General features: G+C 40.0%; 1 protein-coding gene across 1 annotated transcript; it reads left to right on the top strand.

Annotated features, from left to right (window-relative positions):
* Positions 1-5246: 5246 nt before the first annotated feature.
* Positions 5247-24015, top strand: LOC125540255 (uncharacterized). Its single transcript, XM_048703840.2, has 2 exons — positions 5247-5672; positions 22110-24015. Exons 1-2 carry the CDS (start codon positions 5313-5315, stop codon positions 23778-23780), a joined length of 2031 nt encoding a protein of 676 aa, XP_048559797.1. The 5' UTR covers positions 5247-5312; the 3' UTR covers positions 23781-24015.
* The last annotated feature ends 696 nt before the right edge of the window (positions 24016-24711 follow it).

A 24711-nucleotide genomic window follows, 5' to 3' on the forward strand; every position in this document is an offset into this window, starting at 1 on the left:
GGAAGCAAACGAGGTCAGGATGATGGCAAGGAGCCAAGATGTGGCGGCCGAGGAGATGAAGGTGGCATTGGAGGGAAGAAATTGGCAATGAAGGAGCGATCTAGATTGTTGGAATGGGAGAAGTACTTGTTATTCATGGACATATCTACCCTCGACGATAGGCAAAAGGAGTACGTCAATCTTTCCCATGAAGAAGTTTTGGTTCAAAAAAGAGCCATGGCCATGGAAAGCATGGGAGCTACCATGGGAGGCATGTGTGGCTTCGGAGCTACCATGAGAAGCATGAATGGGGTCGGAGCTACCATTGGAGGCATGGGAGACATGAGTTTTGGGTCTCTCATAGGAGGCATGGGGGCACCTCCGGGTGACATGGGTGGACGCGTGTCTTCTGGTGTGCCTCATACATTCGTATGATGCCGTTGGAGATCTTGCGAACGCCATCCGAGCTCCCGATGACGATGCAGCGCTTCAAAATGAAGAGGAGGAGGACGAATCGTCTTCGGATGAGAAGGAAGAATCGGAGTAAGAAGAGGGCGATGATGATGTGGCGTGATTGTTGATGTGCCATTTGTGTGAACTTTTGTTTGTCATGAACTTGGTAGGGTGATTTTGAACAATGCCGGCAATTGAACTATGCTATATCTTTATTTTGCACATTTAATTAGTGTTGAAACATCAACATATTGTCAAATGGGCATGTTCACGCGCCGGCTGCTCACGCGTGCTAAATATTAGCGCGCTTGCTGAAGCTGCTCGCGCGCGCCATATTTTGCAGTGGCCGCTGGAGTCAGCGCCCTACTGCGTGCAAAAAATGCTGCTTCGGCACTGTAAAAAAGTTTTAGCACGTCGCGGGGTTGCGCGCCTGTTGAAAATGCTTTCACGCAGCACATAGTAGGAGCGCGCCTGATAAAATGACCGGAAGCTCAGATTTTGGGCTTCTTCCGGCAGAAGCAGGCTCGAAATCGTCAAAGACAAATTTGGAAGCTGTAAGGCGCCAACTAGGAGTTTGGGTGCCCACGCAGCCGCGCTCTTGGGCCGACCCAATACGAGGGCACACGCAAAAGGAAAATAAGGGAAAAAATTGGCGCCCATAGAATGAATCGAACCTACGACCTCATGTTTCGTGCTAGGTGGGTGTGAATGTTTACATCTTTTCCCTTTTTATATTGTTTTCTTTTTTCCTTTCTTCTTTTTTCCATTTTTTGTTTTCTTTCTTCTTTCTTATTTGATGATTTTTTTTTCAAATTCATGAACTCTTTTCAAAACGATGACCTTTTTTCATTTTTGATGAACATTTTTCAAATTCAATGAAACTTTGAAAAAAGTCAAATTTTAAGAAAAGTTCATTAGATTTGAAAAAAGTTCATTGGTTTTCAAAAAAAGGTTCATCAAATCTGAAAAATTCATTGAATTTGAAGAAAGTTCATTGAATCTGAAAAAAGTCCCTTTGATCTTGCATGAATATTCGTACAAATTCTTTTTTCAGTTTTTTCTTCTTATGCACTATATCACTTGATTGAGACTTGGTTAAGGCCCAGTCGACTGAGACCTAGACACATCCTACATATATCTGCAATATTCGTCAAGGAGTACAAAGGATCCAAACAACCCAGAAAATAGAAAAACGAAGAACAGAGCCGGTCCAATAACTCGATCGTCATCAGGCATCACTCGCCGTGATCCATTGTCGTTGCCTCCGGATCCAATACCGGTGAAGTGCTGGAGCCCAATTCGCCACACAGGGCTACATACACCATAGCAGAAGCTCGCCTCAGGAGGCTAGACAAAGCCCAGTGTTTAACAACCATCGGTCGGGGACACAGCCCCGAAGGCAACTCACCACAGAACCGTCGCCGGAGCACCGGAAAGCAAGGATTGGAGCACGAACCAGGAGCCCAACAAAGAAACAATCTGGATCCAACACCCCTCCACGCACCAAGCCATGTAAAGGATCAAAAGAGCAGCCACACCGTCGAAGACCAAAGCCGCGGATGCCAGGGCAAGTGAAACGGGCCCGGCTCGACACCACCACCACAGCCACAGCGACGAGTGCAGCGGAGGTCAACGGCGAGCCACAACTCGCAGGACCCATACGCCCAGATCCACGACACCAGAAGGCTCAAGGTCCCTCACCGCCGCCGAGGATGACGACCGACGGGCAAGACGGGACCAGGACCACTTTATTCCAAACGCTACCGCCTCAACACCAAGACGGCTTTCTATTACGGCCTTATTTGTTTGGTCTTTTGCTTTTGCTTTTACAGGTTTTTCACTTTTGCCAAAAAGCCATAAAAGCTCCTAAGTAGGTGCTTTTGGAGTTTTTTTTGGCTTTTGACGAATCAATACAACCTATTTGAGCTCCAAAATCCATAAAAGCTCCAAAAGCACCTATTTCGGAGTTTTTATGGCTTTTTGGCCAAAGTGGAAAAGCTGCCACAGCAGAAGCAAAAGCCCAAACAAACAGGACCTACATGGTCAACATTATTTCTATACACATGTATATTTTTCAGATGCTTGATCAACATTTTTAAAATATTTTTAACATATTTTAAATGCTTGATTAACATATTATACACGATATAAAACTTATGATTTTTTAACACAAGGTCCATATTTTTCTGTACACATTTAATATTTTTCAAATACTTGATCAACATTATTTAAATAATTTTTTAAAAAATTCAAATGCTTGATTAGCATTTTTGTAATACATGAGCAATTTTTAATACATTTTCCGTACAGATAATAAACAATTTTATGTACACATTGAACATTTTTTAATGCTTGGTCAATATTTTTACAGAGTTGTTTTTGTAAAATATATATTTAGAATATTTTAAAGTATAAAAAATAAATACAGAAAATGTAAAACAAAAACAGAACATGTAAAATAACAGTAAAAGGCGTCAGTGGCCTCGACCGCTCCAGGGTCGGCCCATCTTGGTCTCACATCTCCAAGCCCAGCCATGTCTCAAGAAAAAACATCTCCGAGCCCAGCTAAGGCCCGTGCAAGCAACAGCCAGATGCTCTATTTGGCGCTTGAGGCGTCAAATAGAAGCTAATACTGTATCGGTTCTTCTAGCGTTTTTTTTCCTGACGGCCGGTTCTTTGTGTTTTGTTTCTGTCTATTTTCGAAAATTAAAAAAATGATATTTTTTGAAAAATTATAGATGAAAAATGTTCAAATATTTGAATTTTTTCATGATTCCCAAAAATTATTCGTGAATTTAAATAAAAGTTTCACAACTTCAAAAATTGTTGGTGATGTTAAAAGGTTTGAAAAATGCTCGTGAATTTTAAAAATATTCGTGAGTTCGAAAATGCTCATGGATGTTAAAAGGTTTGCATAGTCAAAATGTGTTCACTAATTCTGAAAATATACACGAATTTGAACATACAAATACAAAAGACATCCAAAAAAAGAACTAGAAAAAAAGGTGAAAAAAACGTGCCAGAGGAGATTTACACAGGAGATATCTACATGATTTTATTTAATTATTGTTGCAAATATTCATTAGTGTGGCATTATTTTGGGCTCCTTAGTTCATTATCCCAAATCCACCGTGATCTTTACATCTGCACATGCTTTTCCGACTGGACAGATAATTACCTTTTTTGTGGATGTCCTTGCCATTCCAAAGGCATCAGCTGAGCTCGCTTCGTTTTCTTTCAGCACATAGGTTTTTTTCTATGTTCACTTCAAAAACGACGGTTTCTCGGCAATTCTGTTTTGAGAAAAGCAATTCTGATTTCAGATTCATAAAACAATGAAAAGACGAATCCTTATGTTTCAAAATAACGGAAACAAACTCATGCATATAAAAACGAATGGAAACAAATACAAATAAATTTTGATTACTTACTATGGAAGTATTTTCCGCATGAAAAAGTTACAATGGAACTAGCTGGCAGTGTTTGGAATGGAAGAGGAGCGGCGATGGTTTTGGAATGAACGAGGAACGGCGATAGTTTTGGTTGGAAGAGACGAAGAGGAGCGGTGGTGCGCTGGGAGAGGATAAATCATGATCCCTCCTAATGACTAATTTACCCCTCACTTAAGAAACGACCCCACATAAACTTGAGTATTGACCCCACGTTATGTACTCCCTCGTTCCATCTATATAGGGCTTAACACATTTTTCGAGGCTAACTTTGACCAAATGTTAGAGCAATAAAATATGACATGCAACTTACACAAAGCATACCGTTAAATTCGTATGTGAAAGGAGCTTTCGATGATATAATTTTCACATTATGCATGTCATGTACTATTAATCTTGTCAATAGTCAAAGGTTGTTTTAAAAAATGCATTAGACCCTATATAGATGAAAAGAGGGAGTAGCATTTTTGAGTACTTTCTTGCCAGTGCTATCTAGTACTACTCTTTTATCTACCAACAGGCGGCTTATAAAAATGACAGGCGGCTTATAAAAATGACAACTACCCTAAAACTTGTATTCAAAATAACGGGAAACAAATGCATGCATATAGAAAACAAATGGAAACGCGTACAAATAAATTTCGATTAGTTACAATGGACGTATGTCTACCATTTGGCAGGTAACATGCATTTGTAGTGGGCGCCCGGGCATGGGCTCTCGCACGCACGAGAGTTATAACTTTGAAGCCTAGCGACTGGATGCTAATTGCGATCAACAATAAACCGGGAGCACTGATGAGTATTACTAGCTTGTGCTCTTTTTGTCATGGCGCCGATGATTCTTGGCGTGCTGCTTTGATCGACTGCAACATGGCAAAGGTGGCTGTGGATTGTTGATCACGAACCATCGGAGCATATGACAGCCTGTGCGTGCACTGATGCCAAGCAATAGATCTTGTCCTTGCCGGATTCTTTAACGAATGGTGTCCTCGTAAAGAAGTTTGTTTCTTTATTCGAGATCTGGTGGGCAAGCCGCAATTAAAGCTATTCATTAAGACACCTTCTGGCCTCTTTTGATTCATAGGATATGATTATTATAAGAATAGAAATTTTGTAGAAAATGAGATGGCATGTATCTCAAATCCTATGAGTAGGAATAGGAAACGAGATGTCATTTGATTGACACCAAAGAAATTTTTTCATTGAGTCTAGGTTTATTTTTATTTTTCTATGAAATGTGGAGGACAGAAACCAATCATATGTAGGAATAAGAATCTATTTCTATGAACCAAAGAACTTTAAAAGAAAAATTTTATAAAAATCCTATCCTCTTGATCAGTATTCATGAAGCTATTCACGCGCATCTGATTAAGAGAAGCCATTGGAGCGCATCACGCTGCAGCTCAATCGTCGCGCGCGCGCGAGAGAGACATGGCGCAATGGTGGGAGGAGTGGGAGCTGCGCACCCTCGTCCTCGCCAGCCTCACCGCCCAATACCTCCTCGTATCGATTGCCGTAGTTCGTAAGTCTAATCTAAAGCCACGGGTCTTCATCATTTTGTTCCGGCTGGCGCACATCGGCAGCGACGCTCTGGCTATCTTCGCCCTCGCCACGCTCTTCAACCGACAAAAGAATGGGCCGGGGTGTCACTATGCGCGTGGCAGCCGTGACTTGGAGCTGCTATGGGCGCCCATCCTGGTGATGCACCTCGGCGGACAGGTCGCCATAACCACCTACAGGATTGAAGACAACGAGCAGTGGGGCCGCCACATGCTAACTTCTCTCTCCAAGGTTAGTGCTAGCGCCACACTTTTCATTTACTCACCATGTCCCATGTCAATACAAACCACCGAGGAGAGGTCATCGCACACCGGCGCTTGGATTGATTTATCTTGAATAGTTGAATGGTTTTACGTCGTCCAACTTTATGCATGTGTCAGTATAGTAATATGATGTCCTTGTAGAAGACTCTTAAGCACAACAATATAATATGGCGTATTACTTCTTTCTTTACGGGCCTCGCCAAGAGAGCAGGTTCCTGCAGTTCCATTTTAAAAGAATAGAGGTGATCCAGTTTACAAACAAAAAATGACCAAAATACTCCCTCTGTTTAAAAATGTAAGATTGTTTTTTTGTATCAAAAATAATTTAGGCCTCATTTGGTTCATAGGGTAGGAAAATCGTAGCGATAGAAAAGTCATAGGAAATGAGATGACATATATCTTAAATCCTATGAGTAGAAATAGGAAAGGAGATGCCCTTTGATTCACATCATAGGATTTTTTCCTTTGAGTCTAGGTTAATGTTTATTTTCCTATGAAATATGAAGGATAGAAAGAATTCCTTCATAGGAATATGATTCCATTCCTATAAACCAAAAGGCTCTACAGAAATTTTTTCTATAAAAATCATATCCTATGAAATTCCTACAAGATTCCTCTAAACCAAAGGAGGCCTTAATGTTTTAGGATGGAGGGAGTAGTATACAAGCAAAATTTCTATCTCTACTGCTTAAAAAGCATGTAACGTTCCCATTTCACCTTTCTTCCCACCATCCCTTCGTCCAACCTTCCATGCATATGATAATCAATCATCTTAATTTACTTAGCTTCTGAACCAGTTCTACTTTAATTTACTTACCAAACTTCTAATCAAAATATAAGGTAATTCTCGGTCAGAATTTGATGAACATTTATTTACACAATCACTTTATTAATGTAAATTAGAAGCTAACGTACTAGAATATTTATATCCCGTTGCAATGCACGGGCATTGTTCTAGTTAATTAAAGAAAACCAGAATTAACAACACCAAAACCCATGGCCACAGTACCTTCTGGAGCGCTGCCAAACAAAAGAAACACCAGCAAAGAGCACCAAATTCTGGTATTCCCTAGGAATAGAGGTCTAAAAGAGTTCTGGTGTTTTTTTCTCAAGTGGAACTCATGTGTAAGGGTCAAGTCAGGTCGCGGGGTTCCGCATGACACTATCAAAACCGATAGTGATCAATTTTTTTAGGGAACGATTTGATCAAAATTTAGTCTGATGCAGGTTGTCTAACCGCTATTTGGTTATATACCAAGGAACCTACAAGAGGGTGCCACTTTATTTGGTCCAAAATAATTCCAAATTAAAAAACTGTTTGCGAATTTAAAAATTATTCAAAAATTCTAAGCTCCCTAGAAATGTTGGTTCTTGGTGCATATGGGATTTGACGGTCATTAATGGGCCCACCTAAGAGGGTATTTTGCATTTTAGGATATTTGGATTCGTTCTCAGGCTTTCACGCTTCCGACTTCTTAGTTGTGGGAATAGGGAGATCACTTCTCTTTCGCTAGTGCCTGCCAGCCTCAGAGGCTGTTAATTTGTCTCATGCGTCATGATGGTTCCCTACAAACCCATACCAGGAACTGAGTGACGAGTTGTGGTCGTATGGTTCTCTTTGTGTTACGTCTCGAATGTATGTTGTTTGCTTATACTTGATTGTTTTTGTGGGCTATAAAGGAGCTCACATAACCACCACTGACCGCCAACGATACTAAAACGAGTAAAAAAGCATTACTACAGCCCAAAACCAAACAATTCCACCAACATCTCAAAACAGATACCGCACGAAACAACAAGCAAAGCTGTTAACGAAGAAACAAAACACAACCATGCCCAAGATAATTACCCAACATAGAGAAAAGCAAATTGAAACAACTGATCGTAGTAATGAAAAGTTCGAGAGCTCCGATAAACACAAGATAACAAGTAAATGTGCACTATGTCGCGGACCGTGTGGCACTATGTGTGTATTATGCTAGCGATTATTTTTCTCAATCAGTTTTTCCATCAACCTTTTTTATTTTGGCCGGTTTTCTATTAAAATCCTTTAAAAAGTGATCGTGAATTAAAAAAATCACAAATTTTAAAAAATGTTTGTGAATTAGGGATTAGTCACAGATTGAAAATTGTTCATGAATATGGATAAACTATTCAGGACTTTGAAAAAATGTTCATGAGTTTTAAAAATAGACTCGAAATTATTAATATAATTATGGTTTTAAAAGAGCTTATTTATATAGTTCCAGCTGTCACCCCATCGTTCCCTCCATCAAATGAGGTATTCATTATATGGAATTTTAGGGGCTTTGGCCACTCTGGCCGCCGCCTATAAAACTTAGAGTACATTCACAGAGAGCATCAAGATTTCATCCGTCTTCAAGAGAGACTTAGACTTAAGATTGATCCCATGGAGAAAAAATTGCGTGGCAATGGTTGCAAGGGCATTCGGGAGGAATCACTAGTGAATTTAAAAATTATTCACTAATATGAAAAAAAATCTTCATCAATCCTAAAAAAAATCACAAATATGAATATAATGTAAAGAAAAAATAATTAAAAATCAAAATAAATAAAACCAGTAGAAAAAAGAAAAATTCGAATGAAACCTTCCTAAAATTGGAAGTAGCGTCCTACATGGCCGTCTCATTAACGCATGCAGGGTCTGCGTTTGCTCGACAGCCTCCGTGGTATGCACATAATATGAATTACCTTAATAACCCTTGGGAAGAAACTAGAATTAATTTCAGAACTGAAGAAAGGCGTAACAAAGCACGCATTGCCCTCTTGTACTTTGTAATACCTTTGTCCGGGTTTATTAGGCCCCCTCTTAGTTTGGGCTAAAGTTTGACTCAAAAATTTAACAAATAAAATATGCAAAACTATATGCCATAAAAAGTATACCATGAAAAATCTCTTTCAAATATAAATGCAATAATATACCTTTTGTATCATATAATTTATATTTTGTTAGTTTTATAGATGGTCAAAGTTTTACCCAAAATATAATGGGCCCAATAAACCCGGACGGAGGGAGTACTTGTTAGATGTAGATGCCATGATTGAAAAGAACCAGGCCCCAACAAGTAGTGTTTGGGTTTTCCACCGAAGGTATCGACCCCCAAGGGATGAGGAGGTGTTCGGACTCCACTATGATGAGAAAAAAGGGGGATAGTATCCAAGAGATCCGACACTAAAAGTACCGATGGTCGGGCAAGACTTCCGCTTGAATCCATGAACATAGTAGTCGAACTATCTAAGGGTATCTACAGCCAGACTACGCTAATTTGGTCCCTCAAACGTCCCCTGAGATGCCCGGTCAGTGTTCGGGCATGTACATTTTGACTCCCTATTTGTCGGTGCACGCAGTCATGTCCCTCACTTTTTCCCTATACATCCAGTCACATGCATCTGATTAGTGAAGAAGAGAGAGAAAAAAAGAAATAATAAAGAAACAAAAAAGATGTTCTATGGTGGGCCAATCCTATGTGGCAGACGCAGGACCACTGATCGGACACTTCTCATACTCATCTCATATATGAGGAGTGTCGGACAGTCCGAGCATTTAAGAGGCTTTGAGGGGTCCGATTGGGTCAACATTTTCCTTCTCTCCCCTGTCCAGTGAGTGGTCCTGCGCCCGCCCGCTCAATTTGGGGAGTCCGGTTGTACATGCTCTAGCCCAACATTTTGTGCATTTCATCTAAGACACTACTTATGTGGAGGTGTCAAGGCTACACTACGAATCCACCAAGGAGCAAATAGTGCAGAAGAGCACCACCACTGTCGTCAGCCCCGATACAATAGGGCACAATTATCTCTCAAAGCCATGAACACCGGCATGGTTTAACTGTCATGAAATGTGACGCCCCCGATTCAATCATACACTAATCATATACGCAAACGTGTACGATCAAAATCAGAGACTCACGGAAAGATATCACAACACAACACTAAAAATAAATAAGTCATACAAATATCATAATACAAGTCAGGGGCCTCGAGGGCTTGAATACATGTGCTCGATCATACATGTGCTCGAATACAAGCCAGGGACCATCACTCTCAATTGTATTGCTCACTATCACCTAGTCCGATGCAGTCAATATTCTAGCAACGGAAGAGGTACTAAATCCACGAGTGTGAAGTTGTGGCTGCCGGGCTCCTTGGATCCCATTTTTTTCCAAAAAAAAAGAGAAGAAGTTCGAAAAAGCATAGTTAAAAGTTTCAATAAATATGCATGAATACTTGTATTTGTTCAGTATGAATTTGTAATATAAAATGATTTGTAAGCTACACCAAAAACCAAAATCTTAGACCAACAACAACAAAAATGGCCCTTTTATAAGCTCATTTGTCCTTTTCCATGCCAAGTATGAAAGTATATTATTATAAATTTCACACACATATAGTCTACATATATATGTGTATGTATATATTTTTTGTTTTTTAGTTGCATATGTATATTGAGAAACAGGCTCTATGGAGCCCGTCCTTTTCTCAGAAAGGAGGATTACCCCCTTTAAAAAAAGAGGAGCCCCTCCTCTATATAGCCTTTTCGGTAAATCAACGTGATCGTAGGCCAGTGTGGATGGGGTGATTGCACTTGTTATTATGGCGGAGCTGCAAAATTAGTATTTAAGGGGTACCCCTTGTAAATAAGAATTCCCTTTCGTCTAGTGGTGACAACTGGCGCATTCCATGTGCGATACTTGTCGCAACCTAAAGAGTTTTGTGCTTTTTCTGTAGATTCATTTTTTCAAAATATTTTATCTCCGGAACTGTGTGTCCAAATCACGAACCGTTTTCATGTTGCGTTTCTTGGGTCCAGATCTTCAAAACTAAATCCCATATTAATAAATTAGGAAGAACCTTTTTCTGAAAAATATCTAAATAAATAAAAAGAAATAAAAAAAATCATAAAACACATTTTGTGTTTTTCACTTTTCGGCTTGAAGCACAACCGTGATTTTTTACTTTACCAGAAGCACAGTTGTGCTTCATTGTGAAGCATAATTGTGCCTTTCACTCTTCGGGAAGCACAACTGTGCTTTACCGCAAAGCATATCATGCTTTTCACTTTTAGTCGTGGAGCATAATTGTGCCTTTTACCTTACCTTTTGGGAAGCACGGGTGTGCTTCATCATGAAGCATAATTATGTTTTTCACACGGTGTGTTTCACGCGAAATAAACAACAATAGATTTTTCTTACAAAACCAAGAAAACACTAAACAAAATTAGAAAACCCAAAAAAGAACCAGGAAAAATACCAAAAATAATAAAAAACATGTAGAAAACAGAAAAAAAATTGTGTTGCCAGAGGTGCGCAAGCGCACTACATGTGGCGACAGTTGGATGCACCATGCCCCTGCCCGCCCGCTAGAAGGCGTTGCAAGGGTACCCACTGATTAGTCTTTTTTTGAGACATTTTTTTGAGACATACCCACTGATTAGTCAATCTTGCAGAGTTGGCTCCTAGGGCCCATGCCCGGTGCATTTGATTTTTCTTTAACTATTAACATCAATTTATATATGGGCCCAGGGTTCAGCCTGCCAAAATATAACCCAGGCCTAACTCTCCCTAGGATCTTCAATATTCTTGATCACAATTCGTGAATTGCTCTCCATGATGAATTCAAAATCACTAATTCAGGAGTACTCATTACAAATATCATTTCCCCCTTCCCCGGTTGTGATAATTGGTGCCCCGTATGTGCGTCACTTGTCACAACCTGAGAGTTTTCCCTTTTTTCATAGATCCATTTATTTAAAACGTTTTATCTCTTAAACCGTGCGCCCAAATCTCAAACCATTTTCAACGTTGAATTTCTTGCATCGAGATCTCCAAAACTAGATCTCATATTGATAGTTTTTACGAACCTTTTCTCATGAAAAAACCATGCCTCTCGCGGAAGACAAAAATAAAACGTGTTTTTTCATTTCCGGGAAGCACGGTCGTGCCTCTCACGAAAAAAACCGTGCCTCTCACGGAAGAAAAAAAGGAAACATTTTTTTTCGTTTCCGAGAAGCACGTTCGTGCCTCTCGCGAAAGCAAAACTGTTCCTCTCACGGAAGGAAAAGAAAAGAGAAAATGCGTATTTTTTTGTTTCCGAGAGGCACGACCGTTTCTCTCACGGAAGGAAAAAAACAGAAAACACGCTTTTCCCGTTTCTGATAGGCATGGTCATGCCTCTCACAGGAGCAAAACCATGCCTCTCACGGAAGGAAAAAAAAACCCTTTTTTTTTCTTTTCAAGAGGCACGGCCATGCCTCTCACGCAAGCAAAAACCGTGCCTCTCGTGAAAGCAAAATTAATGCATTTTTTTCTTGAGACTGGTGGGAAACCAGCCAAAAATACCAGGAAAAATCGTCTAAAAAACCGAAAACGCGTGCAGAAAAATAAAAAAATGCGCAGAAAACACCCAGAGCGCGACACGTGGCGGCGGCTAAGAGCGTGCTCTCAGCCCACCCCAAGTGATTGCTGGGAGACTCCGAAAGGAGCGATCGTTAAATACTTGCGCTCAGATGAAGTGATGAATCTGTCTTCAGAGAAGCGAACCACCAGATTCAGACCTATGGCACATATTATCAGAAAAACAATTGGCTTGAGGTTCTATTCAGTCGTGGCTCTGCCACTAAGGGCATTTCCAACCGATCCACTAAAATTAGCGGAGTATTCCACAGCGTAAAACCTTAGTGGAGTATATATACTCCACAAAAATGTCGTCGGACCTAGTTGATTCCCCATATATAACGGAGTAAAATTCTTTTTTCATATGTGTCACGTTTTCGGCCACTGAAACACGTTTTCTTACTTCTTTGTTTCATTCAATGACTTTGGAGTACATAATTCATCAACTCTTCCCCACGAGAGCAAGACCAAAGAAAATAAGAACCACAATTAGATATTTTAGAAGATATTCAATTTCCCTAACTGCCCCCACTAGTTGGATCAATATCTTATCTATGACTTTGTTGTTGATCTGCGGATTCTTGAGCTTCAAACTTCTTCGATTCTAAAGTAGATGTTGCTTCGCATCTAATCTTATCTCTAGGCTCAACTCTAGAAACAAGTGCACGAACATCTATCAATTTTCCTGCTATCAATGGATCGATGTATTCTTCTTCCCAATACCAAAACTTGCATCCATCCTACACACATAGATGAACAAACAATGAGCTACCGATGCGCCGAATCCGGGGAAGAACCGAATGAAAACAAGCACATACCCCACCATTTGTGCACTTGAAGAACACCCATCTAGAATGTTGGGGCGTGGTAGAGAATCGGCGCACCAACTGTCACGTGCAGTCGTCGCACTTATGCCCGGCAACGGTGATCCGTTGTGCTAGCGCCGAGTCCAGGTGATGATCGGGCATATATTTGCCGGTGAAACTTCGAAGGGAGATATTTGACTAGCTAGAGGAGGAGCCGGTACCTGCATGCAGCCGGGAGGCGTTGCCGAGGCTGTGCGGTTCGCTTCCCGGCCAATTCATGGCAAGACACAGCCGCCGGCAACCGGAAGCGCCAAATCCGGCGGCGGCTGGAGCAGTAGCAGATTCACCACTTCTTCGCTACCGACGGGAGTAGGAGGCGCAAATCGAAGTGGTAGAGGACAGCGGCGGAGCCTATGGAGGGGCGGCAGTTGGCGGGTGCTGGCGGGGGGTGGGAGGGGCGGCTTGGGCGCAAATGCTGCGTGGGAGGGGAGGGAGGAAGCAGGGGAGGGGAGGTAATTCCTGCTTGTCCTCGAGTAGGTAAATTTCAAAAACAAAATTTCTATGTGAAATGCTACTTATCAGATTCATCATATAATCTTTTTTTGTGGCATGGACATTTGAACTCAAGTGATTCAAAGCAATAGTCTATACTTTGACATGAAGATATAAATATTCAAGCATACTAACAAGCAACCATGTCTTTAAAAATATCAATGCTAAAATAAGTTATCCCTAGCCCACCATGCTCAGTCATTGATTCATTTATGAAACACACTCAATATTAATAACTACACCCAATGCACAAGTATGACAATACTGCTCTCTAGTTGGTGCTTTATAAGAGAAGATGGAGACTCAAAATAAAAATAAAAATGCATAAAACTAAAATAGATAGCCCTTCACAGAAGAAAACAGAGATTTGCATAGGTGCGAGAGCTCAAAGTGTAAAATAGAGATAAATTTATTTTTGGGATGCATGCTTTTTTTGTCAATGTTACGACCGAAAGTTTCCAATATTTCCCATGCTAGACACATTATAGGCAGTTCCCAAACATAAAATAAAGTATATTTTATTTTCCACCATTCTTTCACAATCCATGCCTAGCTGTATCCACGGGTGCCTTCCAAAATTTCAACTTTCAAAAAAATTTATCATTATTGTTTTCATTTCGGGACCGGGCATCCCCATTACCGGCCATTTTCTGGTGCAATGACAAGTGAATAAACACTCATCTTAAGAATAACCCATCTAGCATGAAAGCTATTGACCACCCCCTGTCGCTTCATGAGCAGTACGGGCATACGAAATGGAAAAGTTTTTTGAATGACTAGAGTTGGCACATGCAAATTACTTGGAACGACATGTAAATACCGCATATAGCTAGATATATTGGACTCATTTGGTACATTTTTGGTTTTAAGGAATTGGATTCACAAGGAGTATTCCCGCTTAGTACAAATGAAGGCTAGCAAATATATTGAGAAGCAACCAACCAGAAAATAAAAACGGTCATAATTATGCATTGAGAATAATTAACACTAAATAATGCACCATAAGTAGGATGTAACTTCATTGCATAACTATGACTTTACGTGCATGCATAGGGAACCACAAATCTTGACACCAATATTCTTACTAAATCACAATTACTCACTAGCATAACTCACATATTATGATCTCCATATCGCAAAACTTTTGCAAGTCAAACTTATCATATCCGATCTACATGAACGTTTTTATTATATCCTTCTTGAATATTCATCACATTGGGACCAAATTCATATCTTGTGCAAATTACCATTACTACTATCAACCCTCAAAAAGATATAAGTTAAGCACGAGTGTTCATCTACTTCTTCAAAATATAATCACCGACGTGCTAAAAAAGATATAAGTGAAGCACTAGAGCAACTATCTAGATCAAAAGATATAAGTGAAGCACATAGAGTATTCTAACAAATCATGAAAGGTGTGTGTCCCTCTCAAATAAGTGTATCCAGTAAAGATGGTTGTGACGAAGTAAGAAAGCAAACAAAACAAAGACTAATATAATACACGACTCTCCAAGCAAAACTCATATAATGTGATGAATAAAAATATAGCTCCAAGTAATATTACCAATTGTCCGTAGAAGAAAGAGGGGATGCCTTCTGGGGCATCCTTCCCCTCTTCTAGGGCATACCCAACCTTAGTTTGTCGGGAATCCTTGAATATTACCTTGGGGGTGCCTCGGGCATCCCCAAGCTTAGACTCTTGCCACTCCTTATTCCTTCATTCATCATGATCTCACTCAAAACTTGAAAACTTCAGCACACAAAACTCAACAAAACCTTCGTGAGATTCATTAGTATAATAAAGCAAATCACTACTTTAAGTACTTCTGCAAACCCATTCATATTTTATTATTGCATTATACCTGTTGTATTCTAACTTCACCATGGCTTATACCCCCCGATACAATCTATAGATTCATCAAAACAAGCAAACAATGCAACGAAAACATAATCTGTCAAAAATAGAACAGTCTGTAGCAATTCAAACAATGACCATACTTCTGTAACTCCAAAAATTATTAAACATTAGGAGAACGTGGGCAATTTGTATATCAATCATGTGTAAAACATTCATAATTTTATCACGCTCTAGGAAATGTCAACAATTCTTCTACTGGACGCAAAAGTTTCCATTTTCGCACAGAGTCAAAGCAACTATCGTCCAAGTCATCCCAAAGGCTTTACTTGGAACAACCACTAATTAAAATACAAAACACAACCATGACAGTAGCATAATTGTGTGCACATAAAAAAAGAAAATTAAACATGGAAATTAAGATAACTATTGGGTTCACTCCCAACTAGCGCTATCATTTTACGTCCCTAGCTAGGCATAACGCATAGTTTCAAGTGTTGTCATCTTTCAAATTAACTCCATAGGTTTCCCTCATAATAGATTCATATGGTGGCTTAATTCTTTTTCTAGGAAAGTGTTCCATACCCTTCTTTAACTGAAACCAAAATTTTCTATTCCCTTCTTTCATATCAATAACAACACATATGGTTCGTAAGAACGATCTACTAAGTATTATGGGAAAAGACATATTGCATTCAATATCAAGCGTAATGAAATCAATAGGTACATAATTTTTATTTGCAAGAATAAAAACATCATTTATTCTACCAAAAGGTTTCTTAATAATAGAATCCGCTAAGTGCAAATTAAGAGAACATTCATCCAAATTGGTAAAACCTAGCACATCACATAGCAATTTTGCTATTATGGAAGCGCTAGCACCCAAAATCACAGAAATCATTGCATTCATAATTTTTAATTTTAACTTTAATGGTGGGTTCCCACTCATTATATAATTTCCTAGCTATTGAAACCTCCAATTCTAGCTTTTTTCTAAAAGTTTCATCATCGCTTCCACAATATGTTTAGTAAAAGCCTTATTTTGTTCATGACCATTAGGTGAATTTAGAAAGGATTGTAACAAAGTAATACATTCAATTAAAGAACAACTATCATAATAAAAATCTTTGTTATCCAAGATAGTGGGCACATCACTATTTAAAGTGTTTACCTCTCCAAACTCACTTTTATCCAATTTTTTGTTAAGATTTTCACCCTCCAAACTATGGGGACGCCTTCTAGCTAAAGTTGACTATTCTTCAGTCCCCTTTTCATGAAGTTTTACATTGCTAAATAAAGATTCAATAGATGAAACACCAATCATTTTAATATCTTCATCATTACTACAATAAAAATCGGGCGGAATCACTTTTTCTTAGAATTCTCGCTTAGCCCTCAACCTAGCGGTTCTTTATTTACTTTCATCCATGGAGACATAAAGAGCTTTAATTGATTCATTAATATCAAGCTTGGGTGGCAAAATTTTAGATTTAAGATTTTCCACATCATGAACGATTCTATCCATATTCCTAGACATACCATCAAGTTTACTCAATTTTTCTTTTATGGTAGTGTTGAAAACCTTTTTTAGCATTAATAATTTTTTAATATTACTTTCAAGATCAAAGGGCATCCTATTATTATTATAAGAATTACCATAGAAATTGCGATAATTATTAGAGGAATTACCAGGGAACGACATAGGATTAAAACTACCTCTATAAGCATTTCAATTAAAATTGTTTCATGAGACAAAATTCACATTTATGGGATCTTTATTTTTCTCAATAAAAGTGTGGACAATGGCACATCATTAGGATTAATAGGAGAATTTTTACTAGCAGCTAGTTTCATAAGCGCATCAACTTTATCACTCAGAGTACTAATTTCTTCAATCAAATTCACTTTTTTACTAGTAGGAGTTATTTTAGTATGCCATTGTGAATATTTTCCATAACATTATCAAGAAATTTGGTGGCCTCACAAAGCGTAATTTCCATAAAACTACCACCCGTAGCGGAATCTAAAATATTTCTAGAAACAAAGTTAAATCTCGCATAAATTTTTTGTATGATCATCCATAAATTTAAACCATGAGTAGGGCAATTTTCTATCATTAATTTCATCATCTCCCAAGATTGGGCAACATGTTCATGCTCAAGTTGCTTGAAATCCATAATTTGATTTCTAAGAGAAATAATTTTCACGGGAGGAAAATACATGGTAATAAAAGCATTTGTACACCTATCCTAAAAATCAATTCTATTTCGTGGCAGAGATGAAAACCAAATTTTAGCGCGATCTCTCAATGAGAACGAAACTAATTTTAATTTGACAATATCGTTATCCACATCTTTTTTCTTTTGCATATCACACAATTCTATGAAAGTGTTAAGATGGGATGCAACATCTTCATTAGGACTACCAGAAAATTGTTCTTTCATAACAAGATTTAACAAAGCGGCATTAATATCACAAGTCTCTACATTAGTGGCGGGAGGAGCAATCGGAGTACTAATAAAATAATTATTATTAGTATTGGAAAAATCACACAATTTTGTATTTTCTTGAGACATCATGACTAGCAAATAAGATAACAAGCAAACAAAAGGCAAAATGGAGAAAAGGGCAAACAGAAAATATTTTTGTAATTTTTGTAAAACCTTTTTAAAAGTGGGGGAGATGAAAACGAGAGGCAAATAACAAGTAATGTAAATGCAAGGATGTGAAATTTTATGCGTAGGTACTTGATAGATGTTGATGATGTCTCCTCGACAACGGCGCCAGAAATTATTTCTGCTACTTCTGAGCTACGTTGGATTCCCCCGAAGAGGAGGGGGTGATGCAATACAGTACAGATAAGTATTTCCCTCAGTTAAGAACCAAGGTTATCAATCCAGTAGGAGACTCACACAACACCTCGTTAGTAGTACCTGCACACAAAATAATAAATACTTTTGCACCTAACGTGAACAATGGGTTGTCAATCCCTTGACGATTACTTGCAAGATTAGATTTTGTAGTGATAGATAGATAAAACACAAAATAAAATAAGTAAAGAAAAATTGCAGCAATGTATTTTTGGATTTTAATATATGATAAAAGTAGACCCAGGGGGCCATAATTTTCACTAGAGGCTTCTCTCTTGAAAATAGCATACGGTGGGTAACAAATTTCTGTTGGGCAATTGATAGAAAAGCGAATAATCATGACGATATCCAAGGCAATGATCGTGTATATAGGCATCACATCCGATACAAGTAGACCGACTCCTGCCAGCATCTACTCCTATTACTTCACACATCGACCGCTATCCAACATGCATCTATAGTATTAAGTTCATAAAGAACGGAAACGTTTTAAGCAAGATGACATGATGTAGAAAAAGTAAACTCACGCATAAGTAAACCCCATCTTTTTATCCTTAACGGCAACAATACAAATACATGTCATGTCCCTTTCTGTCACTAGGATTGAGCACCGCAAAATCGATCGAACCCATCACAAAGCACCTCTCCCATTGCAAGAAAAATCAATCTAGTTGGCCAAACCAAATCAATAGATCGGAGAGAAATACAAAGCTATAATAACCATGCATAAAAGAGTTTAGAGAAGACTCAAATAATATTCATGGATAATCTGAGCATAAACTCACAATTGATCGAATCCTAACAAACACACCGCAAAAAATGATTACATCGAATAGAACTCCAAGAACGAAGAACATTGTATTGAAGATCTGAGAGAGAGAGAGACTCATCTAGCTACTAAATATGGACCCGTAGTTCTGTGGTAAACTACTCACACATCATCGAAATGGCTGTAAGGTTGATGTAGAGCCCCTCCGTGATTGATCCCCTCCCCCCGGAGAGCCCTGGTGGCTCGTGGCCACCTCCTTCGTCTTATGGCCCTCTCTCAAAGCTTCTAGTGTCTCGTTTCTCCAGAAAAAATCTCTAAAAAGTTTCGTGGCATTTGGACTTCGTTTGCTACTGATATTCTAAAAAAAACAAAAACTGACAAAAAATAGCAAACTGACACTGGGCACTGAATTAATAGGTTAGTCCCAAAAAATAATATATAATTACTTGTAAATGCATATAAAATATCCAAGATTGATACTATAATGGAATGAAACAATCAAAAATTGTTGATACGTTGGAGACGTATGAGGAGGCGCGGCTTTGACTCAGCCACCTCGCGGTGGAATAAATATAAGGAGATTTTTAGGGGCAGCGTAAAGTTACTCCCTTATGCCAGTTAAGGGATTGGCTAGGTCCCGTTTAGAGGAGTAAAACCACATTTTTATTTCTCTAGCCGGTTATAAGGGATTGATTAGAAATGCCCTAACTTGTTAGGCTAGGTTGGCACAACACTGAAGCTAGGTCCTTAATCGGCTCAGGCGAGACTACTACCATCACAATACAAATAACTTCACCATGTTCGCTCGCATCTTGTTTTTAAAAAATCATCTTCATATTTTGTTTGTTTGTTTTGCCAACACTTCATTTTTAGAAACTTTTTATTGTTTCCAATAGCATGGCTAAGCATATTACTACTTTGTGTCTCTAAGGGGCTATTTGGATTGTGACTATCTTTGCCCTATATTGCCACATTATTTTTGCCATACTTGCCTTACTTGAGTTGTTCAAATTATTAGCCACATTTTAGTTTGCCTAAGGGAATCTTGCCATTCACTGGGGTTGTAATCAGTTGGTATATATGTTAGGCTGATAATTGTGTGGTATTGGCTATTATCAATATTTTGCACCAAGGGACATAGGGCATAGAAAAATTCTACCATTAAATTAAATAACCATTTCTAGGAAATTAATAATTGTTTTTAGTCAAAGGAAATATATCTCATACAATTATGGGTTCAAAATTATCAAAGTTGGTGCTTATCTGACTCAAAATGGTCTAGGTACTACTCTAATCTCTTTTTTTGAACACAACAGACCCAAGCGCTCATATATGCACACCCTAACTCTATGAGCACCTCTGAGAGAATGAGCCAGCATATCATCTTGTAATTTTACAAAGTCACTGTAGGCGCCTCGTAGTCGTCGGGAACGTCTCCTCACACTGAACGCGCATCGCCAAAAATCCTAAAATAAATCCAGGATAAATACGAGCACCGGGACTTGAACCCTGATGGGTTGATCATACGACTCTCCACCTAACCATCCAACCGCGGGTTGGTTCGCGCTGCTCTAATCTTTCAGTGAATTATTAAAGTGATGCTTGCGGGAGATTCACAATAACACCACCAAGTAAGAAAAAAGGGTCCCCGAAGGTGTCGCCCATCATGGTTGCCAACAATGCTTTCGTCTAGTTCAAAAAAAAAACAAGGCTTTCGCCTCAAGCATCGCAGCTCGGAACACTCTGCACCACGTCGGTCGTCGAGTCAAGGAAATCATAGGAGCGCGAGACCTCACGACCCTCCTTCAACTCGGCGAGCATCCTCGCAGGAGCTAATAAGAGAGCACCACTGTTGTCGCAGCCACTCACCACAAGCACTAGCGCCGATGGGATCGAACATCGGTTGGATCCTATTCGACCTGCGCGTGCATCAAGGAGCCGCGGCTTTGCTAAAGCGAAGTGAGCGGCGGCACCAGAAAGACCGGCCCACTTCTAGAAGGTTCCCTGAACATGTTTTTTCCTGTTAGTTTTTTTCATTTTTTTTTGCTTTCTTCATGATTTTAATTTTTCGTTTCCTTTTTATTTTCTGTTTTTTCTGCTTATTTCTTCTTTTCCTTTTTCATCTTTTTCTATTTGTGTTTTTTCATACATTCATAATTTTTCGTAACTCAAGTTTTTAAAATCTGTGTAAATTTTCAAAAGATGCTTGAAATGCCAATTTTGTTCATGATGCAGAGAATTGTTCATAATTTTTGAATTTTTTTACCTTTCAAAAGAAAATCACAATATTGAAAAATGTGTTCACAGTACATTGAAAAATGTTTGTATAGAAAATTTGTTCAACGTGCATGTTGAAAAACAATTCACCGTATTATTTCAAAAATGTTTAGCATGTATTTGAGTAATGTCCACCGTGTAATAAGAAAATGTTCAGTATATATTTTGAATTCACTTCTTTGAAAAAATGTTCACTTTTCAAAAAAATTGTTTGGAATTAGAAATTTATTTGCAATTTCTGAAAATGTTCACATTAAAAAAATGTTCAGGTTTTTCAAATTTGTTCACTTTTAAAATTTGTTCCCAATTCAAAAAAAATGTGTGGAATTCGAAATTAGTTCGTAATTTTGAAAAATGTTTGAAATTGAACTGCAAATGCAAATTAGCCGGCCCAATCGGATCGTCCTCTTTATGCTCCACCTCTAGCCCACCAGGCCCAGATCCAACATGTGCGAGCCCACAAGCAGTCCACCGTCGATGCACGTCCTGGACGGGACCACCGGACTCGGCCAGCTAGGCACCTTCCCTGGGCACGCACGGACTTCGCCGGGGTCCCTTGCGGCGACGGTGATGCGGGGAAGGTAGGAACGGGAGCTGCCTGAGGGCGACGCGGGGGACGTGAGTGGAATTTTGCAGGAAGAGAGTAATTCACACTGATAGCACAGGCATTGGTATTTCTGTAGCATTGTACTGTAATTAGGTAGCCATGGTGTCCACTAGTTGAGAAACTCCGTCCCCTAATATAAGATCTTATTATATCCAATATACTAATTGGATGAAATAAGATGTTATATTATGGGTTAGAGGGTGTGTATATATTGATTTTGTTTGCATCTTATTAATTAGATTATCAACGGTGTCAGGTTACAATTGCACTCTATGTGCTTTACAAGTCATGGTCGGCAGATGACAAGCGGTTGTTGGCTGCAACAATTCTGCTCTTCGTCCTAGTGATTATCAGATCCTTCCAGAAGGCACTAGATCTTAAGAGCAGCAGCTTTGATGCCCTGCGGCAGGCCAGCTTGACCGAGGAGCACGTCATTCGGGGCAGCGCTGTCACGGAGGAAGGAAGTCTTGCCAACTTTATAATAGAAGCAAAACAATTCATAGATGGGAGGGTAGAGCGGCGATCATGCGAAGAAGACCAACAAGACCTCCCAGGGCTATCGTACCAGCTCTTTTTGGACTTCCCAAGTCCCTATCCGGAGCGTGTCAAAATCTTGAAGAAATTCTGGCCGCTCGACCCCGGATCAGCTTATGAAGCAATAGGGCGCGCGCTGTGTGCTATGACCAGCTTCCTCTACACCAAAGATGACAGCGCGCTCTTAGCTATGATCAGCTTCATCCGCACCGGGGGTTATCACCGACCACTTGTTGATTTCAAGAATGCGCTACCATCATTCATTTGCCGTCGGCGGACGCACGCACTAGCTTATGCAACGCTAGTGGCAGCCATCTGCCTGGTGCACACGAGTAGCCACAGCAAAGCTCATAGCGGTGAAGATACCCGGGTTACACTTGTGCTCTTGTACGGTGCTCTCGTGCTGGAGCTGATTTACTTCTGCGTACAAGCAGTTAGACCGGACGGCTTCTCCGGCGTAATTCTCCAACACAGTATTATAGGACAGTTAGCCAATAACAGATGGCGCCCCAACATGTTGATGCTGAGGAGGGTCGCCGGAAGGTTTAACTGCAAGGATTTGGTGGACCAATACTTTACCTACATGGAATCTAGCCATTCGTGTGAGGAGATTACAGAATTGGTCCGCCAGCATGTTGAATCGGGGTGGAAGTACATACATGACAATGAGACTTACAGGAGGTTTAATGATGCCAGGGGCGAATGGACGCTCGGCCGTAAGAAATGTCTCCCGAGACTGGGTTGGAGCATAAAGAGGCCATTTGACGAGACCATTATTCTCTGGCACCTCGCCACTGATTTATGCTTCCAGTATATGGACAGGTCTCGTGATGATGGTCATTGTGCCAGCCGCTGCAAAGTAATATCCAACTACATGATGCATCTCTTGGTAGCTAATCCTGAGATGCTAATGCCAGGCAGCAGAAAGAGCTTGTTCACAAAGGCCTACCACGAGCTCAAGAACATCAGCACCGAACCCCAGGACGAGATAGAGTTTATACAAGCGGCAGTTCACAAATGCAACCAAGGTTATAGTGACAAATCTTTTATTCAGGACGCGTGGGAGCTCGCTGAATTCTTGTTGGGTGATGAACTTGGTGGTGAAGTCACCAGGAGGTGGGAGCTGATCCAAGACGTGTGGGTGGAGATGCTCTGTTTTTCTGCAGGCAGGTGCCGAGGATACTTGCACGCCCAGACTCTGGGAGGTGGTGTGGAGTACCTCTCCTATGTCTGGGTCCTGCTGACATACGCCGGGATGGAGACATTTCCGGAGAAGCTTCAGAGGAGGGAGGGTCAGACGGTTGACGGCTACTACGAGTCTTTGGCTCCTCGTGGAAGAGAAGACCCTGCTGCTGCTGCTACATCTGCTTCTGAAACTGAAGACTATGTATGAGCTCGAGGATTGATATTCTGTTGAGTCCTTCCATGTGTTATCTCCTTACTTGTTTGCCTTGTCTGTTAATAGGCGCCTCTACTTTTTAACCACTGATAAGCAGTGCCATGTCTGTATCTAATTAATACTATGTTGTCACTCCAGTCTTTCTCACTGTTCGGTGCAAGATATATACTAGTATGACTAATGTAACTGCAACCCATCTAAGACGACTGAAATGTATGTCTTCGTTTCATTAGCCTGTCCATGCGTCCAGGTTCTGCTGCTACTGTTTGCACTGAGCTTAAATTTCTTGTTTCAAATCATCCATGCTGTCACTATCGCAAATGCTATTGCAATGCAAGCTTTGAATACAGAAGCCCCTGACAGCAGAAGTAGGTTCCTTGTTTCGAATCGTCCAAGGTGTCACTCTTGAATGTAGGAGCTCCACTGCGTGTAGCTGTTTGTATTCCGTTCTTGAATGTGTAGCCCAGCCTCTTGTGCCTGAAGAGCAGATGATAAATAGCCGACATTTCAGAGACGGCATCAGCTTGTAGTCTGCGGATAAAGAGTAAATTTGAGACTGTAGCCCAAAACTGACACAACGAACCTCCTTGGTAAGATGGTCATGCATTGCGTTGGTCCGCCATCGTGACTGTGGACTCCATTCGCCACAGATTTTCGCCCGAAGCTGCGTCATGGTTCTGTAATGTGGAGCGGAACTTTTCATTCTTTTGCCATGTGCTCAGCCGCGGCATTAGCTGGTGCTCTTCCTGAGTGCCGCCTTGTTCGCATGATCTCTTTTTACTATGTTTCCTTTCACGTATTTTGGTTGTGGTCTTGTAGAAACTTAACAGAAACCGGGGGCCAAGTCCTTGCTTTTAAAAAAGGCTAACTGAAAGAGAGAATTGGGCAGAGCAAGACGAGCTCCAACACTCTGCACATGGATGGT

The sequence above is a fragment of the Triticum urartu genome, chromosome 2A (assembly GCF_056163025.1).
Source record: "Triticum urartu cultivar PI428250 chromosome 2A, HENAU_Tu73, whole genome shotgun sequence".
NCBI classification, from domain to species: domain Eukaryota; kingdom Viridiplantae; phylum Streptophyta; class Magnoliopsida; order Poales; family Poaceae; genus Triticum; species Triticum urartu.